This window comes from Theropithecus gelada, unplaced genomic scaffold (assembly GCF_003255815.1).
Source record: "Theropithecus gelada isolate Dixy unplaced genomic scaffold, Tgel_1.0 HiC_scaffold_16135, whole genome shotgun sequence".
NCBI lineage: Eukaryota > Metazoa > Chordata > Mammalia > Primates > Cercopithecidae > Theropithecus > Theropithecus gelada.
Genome location: NW_020257919.1, coordinates 1 through 15,883, shown reverse-complemented (window position 1 = coordinate 15,883; position 15,883 = coordinate 1). Strand labels below are relative to the sequence as shown.

Here is a 15,883-nt window from a genome sequence, read left to right as displayed (position 1 = left end):
CTTTTCTCCTCCACATAAATTTCTCCTCCACAACTTTTATGTCTATTTTAGAAGTATTAAAATACCAGCAGTCTTTTCATACATGCTGCAGGATCATTTTGAATCCCAAGAAATATCACAGATGAATAATTACTACAAGAGTTTTGTATTCAGATAAGTTAAACATAATATGTGTATATATGTACATAATGCACAGTGTTGCTCTAATCTTAGAAAAAATAGTTCGGGCCGGGCACAGTGGCTCATGCCTGTAATCCCAGCACTTTGGGAGGCCGAGACGGGCGGATCACGAGGTCAGGAGATCGAGACCATCCTGGCTAACACGGTGAAACCCCGTCTCTACTAAAAATACAAAAAAATTGGCCGGGCGTGGTGGCGGGCGCCTGTAGTCCCAGCTTCTCGGGAGGCTGAGGCAGGAGAATGGCGTGAACCCGGGAGGCGGTGGAGCTTGCAGTGAGCTGAGATCGCGCCACTGCACTCCAGCCTGGGCAACAGAGCGAGACTCCGTCTCAAAAAAAGAAAAAGAAAAAATAGTAAAATAGTTCTTTCTTGGAATATAGTATTTGGAAGACATAGAGCTTAAATAAATATGGGAAAGAAATTGAACAGGTACATGAGAAAAGAATAGGGGGAAAAACACTGAGGGCTGAAAATTTAATTATCATGAGAGGCAGAAACAACTGGAATCATAGACATATGCTGTAGACTTTCACCATCCAGTGTGGTCACCACTAGCTATACATGGCTGTTGAGTACTTGACATATGGTTGATCAGATTGAGAAGTGCTATAAGTGTAAAATACATAATGGTTTTTGAAGAAATAGTACAAAAAAGCAAAATATCTCAGTAATTTAAAAATACTGAATACATGTTAAAAATGATGTACATTCATCTTTTTTATTAACTTTAATTACTTTCAGATACTTTTTTATAGATTGGGAACATTTAGATCTTGATATAAAGTATGGAATGGTAAGCATCTACATATAATTAGATATATTAGATATTCCCACCCCCATGTTTTCCCAGAGTAGTACCTTTCTTTGATAAGCTAGAAAGTAAATAGACTTATTCTGGTGGGCAACTCACTTCTCATAAATTTCAGCAGATAGAACATTCCTGTTATTTTTAAAAGAATGACATTTGAATAGTTAGGACATGATGATGATTTCTCTTTTCAGATCATGTAGCATGGATATGCCAAATCAATCACTAAGTGGGTAGATAATTTGAACAGATTTCTCTAAATCTGACTTGGCTCTTCATTGATAAATTCTACTAGTGCAGACTTTTCTGAGACTACAGTGAAAGGTAGCAAATCCATCTTTTAATATATTTAAATAGGAGAAAGGAGGACAACATTTTACTTTTGTCGTGTTAATGAAAGATTCCTAACAGACTTTGTTTCCTTAAGTAAATCAATTCTCTCAGATGAATTATTACCATCTAAAATATTCTGAAAGAAAAGTCAATTATGCACCTAGTAAAATAGTGTTATCAGTATTTTTGTTCTCTGTATACTTCTTGGAATTATAGGAGGAAAGTAGATGATATTTTTCCCTTACAGCTTGACTGTGTAAGTTATTTTTATGCTGGCCGTAGTATCTATATTACATGAACAGAAATGAAGATTCCATTACATTACTTAAAAGAAATTGAAAACAATTGGAAAATGTAAACTTTATTCTTATCTCTTTTATAAACAAGTATTTTAATACATTATTATGGCAAGGAGTATAGTGGTACTTCCTTTGTGTACTTGTGTCAGTGGAGCTGAAACATCTTGTCAATTTTCTGTTAACTTATCCTTTCATTTGAGATATGGCACAGATAATCTCTTTTCTTCCACAAGACAGAAAAACTAGATTCCAAGATAATTAAGATTTGCCCAAAACCCAAAGAAAAGTAATTGGAACTAAAACTAGAATTTTGTTGTTGGGACAATTGGCCATTTGTAGCAAAGGACAGCAGATCATTGGTTAACAGCATGAACTTGAGCCAGACTGCCTGATTCAAATTCCAGCCCAGTTAGTTCCTAAGCATGTAACTGTGTTAAACATCTTAACTTTTGTGGCTTATTTATTGATAAATGGGTATAATAATACTATGTACTTTAGAAGATTAAAGAAGTTAATATATGTAAAGCATTTAGAACAGTGAGTGGCATATAATATAATATATTTAATGTAGTAATATTAATAAGATTAACGTTAGGATTAATGTTTTGTTGGTATTGATAAAATATATGCTATACTTATCAAAGATACATAAAAATGAAGGTATAGAACATTAGAGTAAAACATGGTTTTATAGTTTTACAATCTTGAAATGAAGAAACCACTACTAAGTATGATTTAAAAATTTGTCAAGCATAAAAAAAGAATTTTACTACGTAATCAAGAAACGATAGCAAAAGATACCATGAATAAAGTCAAAACATAACAGTAACCTGGGGGAAATACTTATAGTACATAACATTAGGCGAATTTTCTGCTGTGTGAGAACAGTTAGAAATCATTAAGGAAATCACAATGCTATAGAAAAAGCAAACAGCAGAGGAAGACACCCAGATGAGAGTCTCTGCATCATTCAAAGTTAACTACTGTAGGCCGGGCGCGGTGGCTCAAGCCTGTAATCCCAGCACTTTGGGAGGCCGAGACGGGTGGATCACGAGGTCAGGAGATCGAGACCATCCTGGCTAACACGGTGAAACCCCGTCTCTACTAAAAAATACAAAAAACTAGCCGGGCGCGGTGGCGGGCGCCTGTAGTCCCAGCTACTCGGAGGCTGAGGCAGGAGAATGGCATGAACCCAGGAGGCGGAGCTTGCAGTGAGCTGAGATCCGGCCACTGCACTCCAGCCTGGGCGGCAGAGCGAGACTCCGTCTCAAAAAAAAAAAAAAAAAAAACAAAGTTAACTACTGTAAACTAAAGTGTTTCTCACTTTTCAGATTGGCAAAGATTAAAATATAGTCAGTGTTGGGATGATGAGGCAATCTGAAGCATTATTGATGGGAGGTATAAATAGATAGCCCTTTTAAGAGATATTTGCCAATAATGTCAATTTTAAAAACATAAACCTTTTGAACTTCCAGTTTGACTTTTAGAAATTTGTCTTATAGCTTCATCACAAATGTTGACCTCATAAATATAAATTGGTTCATCCCCAACATATTCATCAATGGAGATTTGGTAAATAATGTTATATCTCTACAATGAAGTACTATATGTAAATTTTTAAAAGAATAATGAGGATTTATATATGCTAATACAGAAGGATATTCAGCATATATTAAGTAAAAAGCAAGTTGCAGAACTAATATCCTTTTGTGTGTTTAAAAAATCAAGTAAATTATATACGTGCTTACATATGCATTACATAGATACATGGATATACAAAGGATGCATAATCATTAACTGTAACTATATCTGGGAAATAGGATATAAGCTACTAGACAGAGATTTTTACCTTATACTCTTCATTGTTTGAATTTTTTTCTACAGTGGGTATATTGTTGCTTTTATAGTTAGGAAAAATAAAAAGTGAGAAAACATTTTTGGCTCTGTGCAGTGGCTCATGCCTATAATCCCAGCATTTTGAGAGGTTAAGGGAGGAGAGTCACTTGAGTCTAGGAGTTTAAGACCAGCCTGGGCACACAGTGAGACCCTGTCTCTACAAAAAAATAAATTTAAAAACATTAACTGGGCAGTGGTGTATGGGAGACCAGCCTGGGCAACATAGTGAGAACCCGTCTCTGTAAAAAATAAATAAGTAAAAATTAGCTGGTCACCATGGTACACACCTGTGGTCCCAGCTACTCGGACAGCTGAGGTGAGAAGATTGCTTGAGCCCAGGAGAACAAGGCTATAGTGAACCATGACCATGCTACCACACTCTAGCCTGGGATCAGAGCGAGACCCTGTCTCAAAGTTTTTTTGTTTTTTTTTTTTTGAGATGGAGTCTGGCTCTGTTGCCCAGGCTAGAGTGCAGTGGCCGGATCTCAGCTCACTGCAAGCTCTGCCTCCTGGGTTTATGCCATTCTCCTGCCTCAGCCTCCCGAGTAGCTGGGACTACAGGCGCCCGCCACCTCGCCCGGCTAATTTTTTGAATTTTTTTAGTAGAGATGGGGTTTCACCGTGTTAGCCAGGATGGTCTCGATCTCCTGACCTCGTGATCCGCCTGTCTCGGCCTCCCAAAGTGCTGGGATTACAGGCTTGAGCCACTGTGCCTGGCCTGTCTCAAAGTTTAAACTTCTTCCAGGCTGAGTATATTACTTGCTGATAGCTGTATAACAAAATACCCCCCAAACTTAACAACTTAAAACAACTACTATTTATTTCACAGTTTCTCAGGAATATAAACTTGGGAGCAGCCTAGCTAGGTGGTTCTGGCTCGGGGTGTCTCATGAGATAAGCTGTTAGCTGGGCTATATAGTTATCTCAAGATTCTACTGAGTTTGGAGGATCTGCATGAAAGCTCAGTCGTGGTTGTTGGCAGATCTTACTTTCTCTTTGGCTGTTGGCCAGAGAGTTAAGTTCCTCCTTGCATGGGCTTCTTCATAGGACTGTTCATGACTTGGCAGCTTGTCTTCTTTCAGACTCAGGTATCTGAGAGAAAGAGAGCCAGAGCTCGACTCACCTAACATGGAAGTGACATATCATCACCTCTGCCGTATGCTGTTGTTCATACAGACCAGTTCTGGTACATTGTGAGGGAGGAGGACTACACAAGGGTGTGGATAACAGGAGGATTGGGGATCACTGGGGGCCATGTTGGAGGCTGGCTACCATAATGGGTCTATAACAGTGTATACCTTTTGTAATAAGTTGAGATTATGGAAAAGAAAGTTAATTGGGTCAACATTTAAATGGGGACTATTTTTAAAAATTAGTTATGTGTTTACCAATACCTGTAAATACTTGCATTTCTTTTTCAGGTCCAGCCCAGAATCAAATGCAGGTTCCATCTGGATATGGATTGCATCATCAAAACTATATTGCTCCCTCAGGACATTACTCTCAAGGACCTGGGAAAATGACCTCATTGCCATTGGATACTCAGTGTGGTGATTACTACTCTGCTCTCTATACAGTACCAACACAAAATGTGACTGTTAACACAGTGAACCAGCAACCAGGAGCACAGCAGATGTACAGCAGGGGTCCTCCTGCCCCTCATATTGTGGGATCCACTCTAGGATCTTTCCAAGGTGCTGCATCATCAGCATCCCATTTGCATACGAGTGCCTCCCAACCATACTCCTCTTTTGTGAATCACTACAATAGTCCAGCCATGTACTCTGCCAACTCTTCTGTTGCGTCTCAGGGATTTCCCTCTACTTGTGGTCATTATGCTATGTCAACTGTTTCTAATGCTGCGTATCCTAGTGTTTCATATCCCTCTCTGCCTGCTGGTGATACATATGGGCAAATGTTTACCTCACAGAGTGCTCCAACTATTAGGCCAGTTAAAGATAATTCATTCTCTGGTCAAAATACAGCTATCAGCCATCCATTGCCACTTCCACCTCCACCATCACAACAGCACCAGCAGCAGCAAAGTCTTTCAGGATACAATACTCTAACGTGGTCAGCTCCAGGCCTTCCATCGACTCAAGACAATCTCATCCGAAACCACACAGGATCCCTGGCTGTAGCAAACAACAACCCAACAATTACTGGTAGGTTGAATGAAAAGTTCACCAAAACATGTTTGAAAATCAATGCATTCCCAATTAAGTTATTATTTACATGAAGGTTAAAGGTGATATTACCTGATAGAAAAACTGGAAGTTTGTTCAGTTTATTGTGGTTTTTTGCAGCACCTCTTTGAACCCTTTCTTCTCATCCATTCCCAGTTAGCCACCGAACCATCTGCCTTGTCTAGCTTGTTTCCTTGCCATGATCAGTCAGCATTTATTGATCTATTTTATGCATCTGCAATAGTTGTCTTTAATGTGAATTAGATACAGGGCAAAATGGAAGGGTCTGTTTTGAGGATATGTTGGCCACTATTTTCTCTTTTATACTAGTTCAACCTTAGGACAGTTGTTTTACTAGCCAGAGCCCCACTTACTTAGAAAAGAGGATGATTTGCAGCAGTGCACTGGTTTCCCCAAGTTGGCCCCTGTTAGTGACTTTTGCAGAAGACATCTTTCCTGCACATAAACAGCGCTTCTCATTTTCAGATTAGTAAGTTAGGCTGAAAGATGGGGAAGGGAAAGGAAGATGCGTGAAGAATACCCTGGTATTTAGCCCTTCTGACATTCCTAAACCAAAGTGTTGTTAAATTTATTCGTTTAAAAATTATGTATGTAAGACGTGGCTTGCTTTCTTTTTTTTTTTTTTTTTTTTTTTGACACAGGGTCTCACTTTATCACCCAGGCTGGGCATGATCTCGGCTCACAGCAGCCTCGACCTCCTGGGCTCAAGAGATCCTCCCATCTCAGCCCCACAAGTAGCTGGGACTACCAGGCATATGCCACCACACCCAGCTATTTTTGTAGAGATGGGATTTTGCCACTTTGCCCAAGCTGATCTTGAACTCACGAGCTACTGCACCTGGCCCAGTGTGGCTTTTTAAGTACAGTGTTTCCATAGGATATATTCATTTTAATTCAGTTTGCGAACTTGAATTTAACAGAATCTGCTCTTGAAGCAACTGAAAATGTATGTAAAAAAAGGAAATTGGTAAAACTGTGGTAACTTTTGGAATGATATCTTTAGCTGTGTATCATTGTCTGGATAGCCATGTGTCAAAGATGCTGTGGAAAGATATCCTTCTCTGGACAATTAGATTATTTAAAATCAGAACTTTAATATCAGACCCGAGCTGTTCATTTGAGATCATTTACTCTTTCATTGCTATGTCGTTTAGAAATGCTTTCAGCTACAAGCAGCTAATAGTAGTTTAAACAAAAAGGGGGTATTTTCCTCACAACACAAGTCTAGGTGGATGCAGTGGATCCAGCTGTTCTTGGTATCCTTTTTTCTCTTTCCACTCTGCCACCCGTAGCATGTAGGTTATAGAAACGAGATACTTCTGTACCTATAGACATTAAGTCAGAATTAAAAGCAGGAAGAAGGGAGAGGAAAGGGGACTGGTTAGTGGCATTGACAGACTTCATTTTACGGATCACTTGCCATAGCTATTTAAAAGACCATTCCTAGCTTCAGGGAAAGCTGGAAAATGAATATTAAGCCTTTTTTTTTTTAGCATCCATAGTAGAGGCAAGCAAGAAAAAAGGGAGTTAGCACTGACTTGGGTGAGTCAACTCAAAGTGTCTGTCACAGTTCCGAAATCTGGCTGTCTACCAGAATCACTTGCACAGATTGCGATTTTCAACTACAATTTACTGAGCTAGAATAGAATCTCCAGGGTACTCTTGAGAATCTATTTCTAACTGGATCTTCAGTGATGCTGTGAAACAGATCTAAATTTTACTGTAGTCCTTTTGTTTTACAAATGAAGAAAGTTATCCAAGTTGAGTTGGCCTGTGGTCATTAATGGTAGAAACAGAGCTTGGCCTGGAGGTCAGTTTTTTCTGTCTCCCTCAGAACCAGGGCTTTCTGTCCTCTAAAAATTCTGTTTTCCTCTCTCTTCTTTCAACATTGCATTTACAGATCCACTTATCCTAAAGTCCTTCCAACTTAAGGATTTTCTGACTTTCATGACAAAATAAATACAGGTAATTCCTATCTTAGTTCTGAGGTGGGAATAGCACCCTGGATGGAACCAATTTATATTGAAATGTGTCAGGGAAATATGGGGTCACTTGGCTAATGAACAGAACAAGTAATTGGGAAAGGCCTGTCATTAAGAAAAGATTGAATAAAGAAGGAGAATAATTATAAAACTGTTCTCTGTTTGAATAACTGCTGTAATGAGTCCTGTAGGCAGAGAGGCAGGATATATTTTCATTCTTTTAATCTTAGTACTGTACTGTGAGTGCCATAATGAATATATTTTAGAATTTAATTTGTGTTCAGAAGTGGGGTTTTTTTCCTGTCTTTAGATTGGTAAATTACTTTTCAATTGAAGTTCAGAGGTTGACAAATTAAATATTATCTCATGTTAATATGACAAACGTGCTTCACCGTTTCAAAAAAAATAGAGGTTATTTTAAAAATCTACTTTAAAATTAAATATTGCCAAAGTTCCCAGACTTTCTCAGTTGATATATTTCAGTATTTTTCAAGTGCCCCATGTAACTTAGTAGTAGTTCATAAGGTATTTGACACGAATCACTGTTTTTCTTGACAATTTAAAATATTCCTTGGAAACTTGCGAATTTGTTGCAGTGCCTTGGGGAGCCTAGGTAAAAGTACCTTGTGCTGGGTACAGGATATGGGAATATTGAGTTTAATGTTCTGGAAAGTCTGGCAACATAATTGCTTTCAACACTCAAATTGTATTTTCACATTAAAATGAAAATCTTAGGTATTAAACATAGTTTTGTGTTAAATTCAACCTTTGAATAATTGACAAAAATGATTACCTTCTTTACTATTTGATTATACTATTTTCATTTTCAGATATACTAAAAGTCCTCAGTCATTTTATAGAGTTGGAGATGCAAAAGCATAAAGCTGAGTTAAGTGAATATCAAAAATATGACAGATGGATACATACTGTTACTTTCAGGCAGCTAATGAATTAATATTCAAAACATAGACTAAAGGGGACCTTTAAATATTATCTCATTTGCTTTATTTTAGAAAAGCCTATTAGTACATTATAATTCAGTACTAGAACTTCAATTATTTTATTAAAAAGTCCACTCCGGGCCGGGCATGGTGGCTCATGCCTGTAATCCCAGCACTTTGGGAGGCTAAGGCGGGCAGATCATGAGGTCAGGAGATCAAGACCATCCTGGCGAACACGGTGAAACCCCGTCTCTACTAAATATACAAAAAATTAGCTGGGCAAGGTGGCGGGCGCCTGTAGTCCCAGCTTCTCGGGAGGCTGAGGCAGGAGAATGGCGTGAACCCGGGAGGCGGAGCTTGCAGTGAGCCGAGATCACACCACTGCACTCTAGCCTGGGCGACAGAGCGAGACTCCGTCTCAAAAAAAAAAAAAAAAAAAAAAAGCCCACTCCAAGTATGTATGTTTTGAGTGTTGCATTAGTTGTTAACTTAGGTTGCACTTTTGGCTAGTGTTTAAAAGGTGTCATTTCATTAGGCCATTTAAAAATTTTTAAACTCTCACTGTAGGTGAGTCTCTAGTATAGTCAAGTAACCTATTATAGAATTGTAATAATAAGTACAGGAGCTCTTTTTTAGTTTGAGGTGAAGTTGCCTGAGTGTGACTTAGGGATGTAAAGGTGCCCGTTTTTGACAGCAAGATGAATACCAAAACTCTGTAGATTCATTTAAAATAATTTTCTTAATTTGTCTTTAGTGTCTCTTTGTTTTACAAAGTACATACTTTTAAAACTTAGCTGGCCGGGCGCGGTGGCTCAAGCCTGTAATCCCAGCACTTTGGGAGGCCGAGGTGGGTGGATCACGAGGTCAGGAGATCGAGACCATCCTGGCTACCATGGTGAAACCCCGTCTCTACTAAAAATACAAAAAACTAGCCGGGCGAGGTGGCGGGCGCCTGTAGTCCCAGCTACTCGGGAGGCTGAGGCGGGAGAATGGCGTGAACCCGGGAGGCGGAGCTTGCAGTGAGCCGAGATCGCGCCACCGCACTCCAGCCTGGGCGACACAGCGAGACTCCGTCTCAAAAAAAAAAAAAAAAAAAAAAAATTAGCGAGATAAGTCTTGTTGCCAATATGTAGAATTTTGCCAGAAAAATTATTTTGATTAAAATTGTTTTGAATATTTATTGCTTAATAAGAACCACATCTTGATAGCATATCATGAAACAGTAGTGTCTGATTAATGCTGTTTTCTGATGCTCAGTTTTATACAAAAGCATTTAAAAAGCTACTTGAGTAAAAATAATAAGCATTTATATAATTCTTCACGGTTGATCTTAGTCAGAAGACCGAGAAACAGTGTATAATTCTTGAATAAAAGTCCACTACACACATGACACTAAGATATAGTCACTGATAAGTTAAAAAGTCACTGATAAGTTAATATTTTATCTGTAATCTCTGGTTGGTAATGTGCTTGAGGAAAAGCAGAAGCAAATACCTTGTAGGACAAGATTATTTGGGCATAGAAATATAAGTAAGAAATAAATTAGACAACCGCACTGGAAAAATAAAATGCTCGTACAAAATACAAGTAGTGCAGTACAAGAGACTATTTTTAGTTTTGGAAACTTGTGTGATTACAGAGTTATGGGAATAGCGTAATTTTACTCCCTCACATACTTACTCCTTCAGTTTTTCTAAAGATAGTCTTGAACCTTTTTTCATCTTTTTTCAACTTTGTGCCCACTACTTGTAAATTTTTCTACGTGTTCTCCCTCTCCAAGCTGAGAAGATGAGATGTTCATCTTTGTGTTCACTTATTTCAGATTCTGGCTTTAGCTGTTACCCCCTCTCCAGAGTATCAGCCTCAATTTCTGCTGGACTGTGGCATTTGGATAGGTGAGAGGAATTAATGAAAGGAAAACACACGCCTTGTCGTGTATGTAATCAGCAGCCATTAAAAGTTTATAAGCAAAGTGGTGGCACTATCAGATTTGTGTTTCAGAACTTCCTTCTGTGAACAGTGTAGTAGATAACTGGAGAAGGAAGAACCTAGAACAGGAAAACCAGCTAGAAAGGAATTATTACAATTATTAGGTGAAGGATAACTCGGACTGGATTCATTTATACAGAAGACAGATGACAGAGATGACTTCAAGGATTTGTTGATATAGTTTATGAAGGAAAAAGAAAAATACAGGATTACTTAAAATTTCTAGCTTGAACAACTTGAGTGGATAGTGATACTATTAAATGAGAATTTATTTAATCTCTCCTAGTTTGTAAAGAACTTTTTGCACGATTACTTAAGATAATGCTTACTTTTACAGGATTATATTAATAAAGGAGTATTCCTTTCAGAGGCCATCTACATACCTAATCCTCAGGTGTGTTATGCATGAAGAAGTGAATTCTAAGTAACTAACAGGGAACTAAGGAGCTACTAAGAACTAACTAAAGGCCCGGCATGGTGGCTCATCCTGTAATCCCAGCACTTTGGGAGGCCGAGGCAGAAGGATCACTTGAGCCCAGGAGTAAAAGTAAAAAATTAACTGAGGAACTGCCATAATCATCAAAAGAAGAAAATATTTATTCTTGAATCGTGATATCCTCTCAGAAATCACACCTCAGAAACTAAACAGAGCAACAATGAATTTTGCATAGTCCAGTTTTATGTATTGTTTCTTTTGTCAAATTCCCTTTGTGAAAGGAGCAGCTTCTTGGTTGGCATGTTTCTCTGGTCCTTAATGTTGGTAGGCCTTGTCTCCGTTCATCCAACAAATACTTGAAAGCTAACTATGTTCCACAAGTTGTTCTAGTGTTGGGAGATAAAATAGTGAGTAAAAACAGTTAATGCTATCCTCATAAAGTTTGCAATTCACTTAGAGAAGCAAATATCCAAATAAACACAAATGAATGTAACATTCCTATTATTATTTAAGCATCATGAAGCAACCGTATATGGTACTTGGTAGCATTACTTTAGGTGCATTTAGCCTGTTAGTCATGAAGCCTAGGGAAGTCTTCCCTAAGGAGGTAATACTTAGCTGTAATCTGAAGGATAAAGTCTCCATGTATAAAATTAATTGCAGGTGAAGTAAATGTGTAAATGCAAAAAGGCAAAACTTTAAAACTTTTCAGAGAAAATACAGGAAACTAACTCTAGAAACTTGGGGTAGGGAAGGAATTTTTAAGCACAATGCACATAATGCTAGCCATAAAGGATAAACATGATAAACTCGACTCATTTCTAATTTAAAACTTTTCTTTATTGAAACACAACATGCAGAAAAGAAAAAAACAAGCTGCAAACTGGGAAAAAATGTATATACTTACAGTGTTTACCCAGAATATACAAGTACTACATAGAAATTAATAAAGACCAACAACCAAAAGAAAAATACTTGAATAGGCATTGTGCAGAAGATTAAATGAAAACATAATCTCATTAATAAACAGTGAAAAGCAAATTAAAACTAGAATGGGATATCATCTTATACCTAGTAACAGATGGGTAAAAACTAGAAAGTCTAACAATACCAAGGAATGGTGAGGATGTGGAATAACAGGAAACTCTTAGACACTCTTGGTAGGAGGATATATTCATTCGTGTTTTAGGAAAATTTGGCATTAGTGGATTGAAAATAACCACACCCCACAACACAGCTATCCCTCTTCTCTATACTCTAGAGAAGTTCTTCTCATATGTGTCATATATGCCTCCTGTACAACCTGGGATCTCATTTAAAATGTAGGTTCTAATTCTCCAGGTCTTTTATGACTTGGCCTAAGACTCTACTTTCTAACAAGCTTCCACATAAGGTGTTGATAGTCTGTAGACTACACTTTGAATATGAGGGCCATAAAACACCACTTCCTGTTTTAGATGGATGCCTCTTATGGCAAATGATTTTTGTTTGAGCTACTGGACAAAGAGACTAGTCTGCTCTCTAGGCTCATTTCCTACAGAGCTGTCCCCAGGGCTGAGGGATTAGATATCCCTCCTGCACACCTCCACATATTTGAGCTGTGGCACCTATGTGTAGAAGCTCTGCCCTAGGGAAAGTTGCATGTCTATACCAGGGACAAGTGCATGAGTATTCATAGCTGTACTGTTTGTGAAAACAAAAAATTGGAAATAACCTAAAAGTCCATTAATAGCAGAATGAATAAATAAATTATATTCTTCCATCAGTCTTCTGAACAGCAGTGAAAATGAAGTAGAGCTGCACTCATTAACATGACTGATCCCAGGAATGTAGCACAGGAAATACGGAAGAATACCTGCAGTATGTTATTGTTATAAAGTTTACAAAATGAGCAAAAATAATGCCTTGGAATACTTATATGTGTGGTAAACTATTTGAAAACAAAAGCAAAAGGATAATAAACATGACTCAGGAGCCGGCAGGGGAGTGCCTTCTGTGAGGAGCATATTAGAGCTTCAACAGTATTGAAAATGTTTTATTTTCAAAATTGGATGCTGAGTTCATGGGTATTTTATTATGCTTTATATATATACACATGTGTATCAATACATATACGTACATACACATACACCTGATATGATTTCATTGTATGTTTTTGAGACAGGATCTCCCGCTTTCACCCAGGCTGGAGTGCAGTGGCATGATCTTGGCTCACTGCAACCTTCTCCTGGGCTCAAGCTGTGCTCCCACCTCAGCCTCACCAGTAGCTGAGGACCACAGATCAATTTTTCAGTGGAGATGGGGTTTTGCCTTGTTGCCCAGGCTGGTCTTAAACTCCTGGGCTCAAGCAGTCTGCCCACCTTGACCTCCTAAAGTGCTGGAATTATAGGTATGAGCAACCATGCCTGACCCTAATTTTAGATAATTATATCTTTCTCAGTTTTTACTTGGATACTGTTAAATATTCTTAATCACTGTTTTATGTTGGCAGTTTTAGTGATAATATCAGTTATCTATTGCTGGTTTAAAATAACAATGATTTATTTTTCTTGATTCTGTGGGTTTGCTAGGTAGTTCTGCAGGTTTTTCTTGAATTCACTCATGTGAATTCATTTTGCTGGAGGTTTGCGGGACTAGAAGATTCTAAGATGGCTTCACTCACATGTTTAGCAGTTGGTGCAGACTCTTCACTGGGGTGCCTAGGTTTTTCTGTATGTGACTATACCAGCTTCCCTACATGATGATCCATGCAGCATTTCAGAGTGGAAAGGTGTAAGCTGCAGTGTCGCCTCGAGACTTGAGGTCTGGGACTTGTACACTTTTATTTCTGCCCCATACTGTTGATCTAAAGCCAGTCACAGGGTTTGTTCTGATTCAGAGGGTGGTAAAATAGACTCCATATTGATGAAAGGAACTGTAAAATATTGTGATGATGTTTTCAATCTTCCACAATGATAGTTTGTCTTCCTACTAAAAATGATGAAGCAATCAGCGTATTTAGACTACCTTCTTTCCCTGTTCCTCATACGTGCTTATGTTGTTTTTATACTATTAGGACATATAGCACGTTTTGTTTTGTCACCGTGTTCCTATTTGTTTCAGTCCCAGAACTAAGATTGTTTATGTATATACACACACAGTATACAGAGACACACACATGTATATGTGCAGGTATAACTATGTAAATTTATTCAACATATCATGACTGCTCACCAGTAGTCTTTTGCCATAGGTTTTTCAGTTATCTCTCGGTTAGATAGTCTTGAAGATTATCTTCAATAACTTACCCAGTATTTCTCAACCAGGGACGATTTTGCCTTCTAGGAGACATTTGGTATTTTGAGCTATCACAAAGACCCACAATGAGTTGTGTGCACTTCATTCCAGAAGTTCAACCTTGTGTTATGGTTAGGCCCTTACTTAGTTACATGTGAAATAAGGCATCTGGTTAGAAACCGCAAATGAGAAGTAGCAGTTTACAGTGCAAAATGAGATCTGAACTGATTACTAGAAGTGTCAGAGACCACATTATTGCAGAGTCAAAAACCTCTTCCTCTTCTCCTTACCTGAGTCACCATTGCATAGTACAATAATCTGTTCAATAATTTGTATTCATAGAGATCATTAGTAAATAAAAGTTGAGTTCATTTTAAGAAGGTAAGGAAGATTGTAAAATATTTTAGGAAAATTGTCGTTAAAGTTTATTAAAACATTTGATGAGTAATTTTTCAGTTTTTAAAAAATCATTTGTACCACCTTCTTTTCAAGATATACTAGGTAAATGTGATACTATTGAAGTTTCTACAAGAACTTCAGATAAACTGTATTTTGTTAGTAATATATATTATATGTTATATAATTATGTATTATATTCTATACATTATATATAATATATGGAGTAATATATATTAATATATTTCAAGTCTCTGTGGATGAAATAGTTTCTTCTCTTCAATTGCAGATTCTTTATCCTGTCCTGTTATGCAAAATGTTCAGCCTCCCAAGTCCAGCCCAGTAGTATCCACCGTTTTATCAGGATCCTCATCAACAAGAACACCTCCCACTGCAAATCACCCTGTTGAGCCTGTGACCTCAGTTACACAGCCATCAGAGCTATTACAACAAAAAGGTATTTGAGATATTTATTATTGTATACACACACAGACGCACATACGTATTTGAATAGCTGACTTCAAAAAGTTAAAACTGTAGGATCCTAATTTATAGAAGATATGAAAAAAAGTTATTTATAATCTCAATCCAAACACAATTTTTGGAATATTAACTTACAGTGTCTCATATATGTTTTACATAATTACATACCATTTTGTATTTTGCTTTTCTGTTTATTACACATAGTTTTCATGTATCTATTGAGTCTTTATAGCTCTTTTTATGGCTAATTATTCATTGTGTCAATGTGTAATGGTTTATTTCATTCCTTTGTCATGGGACATTTATTTCTTATTTTTTAAAGGTTATTATAGTTTCTTTTAGGATAAAGTAGCCAAGACTTTATTATTTAGTGACTCTCCATATCCTAGTTGATTATTTCTGTGCTTTTTGTTATTGATAGTAGAAAGTAAGCTTTGACACGATTTTGCAAATGAAAGGGGGTGAAAATGAAATTGTAACCCATACTCTTGCGTCATTGAAGAACTATATGATTTATAGTTTGTTTAATATTCTCCATGTGTTAAGTAAGTAAAAGGTAATAAAATGTGTTGTTTTGACCCTGCTTCCCCACATTGTTTCTTTTGGCAGTTTTTTTTTTTTTTCTGTCTGGCTAAAATTCCAAAGTATTGATGTTTC

General features: G+C 37.5%; 1 protein-coding gene across 1 annotated transcript; it reads left to right on the top strand.

Moving 5' to 3' along the window:
- Window positions 1-4,937: 4,937 nt before the first annotated feature.
- LOC112617382 (protein transport protein Sec24B-like) lies at window positions 4,938-15,200 on the top strand (the record flags this gene model as incomplete). Its single annotated transcript, XM_025374151.1, has 2 exons — window positions 4,938-5,681; window positions 15,033-15,200. Coding segments are annotated over 2 exons (912 nt in total), but the record flags the coding sequence as incomplete, so codon positions are not given.
- Window positions 15,201-15,883: the final 683 nt, after the last annotated feature.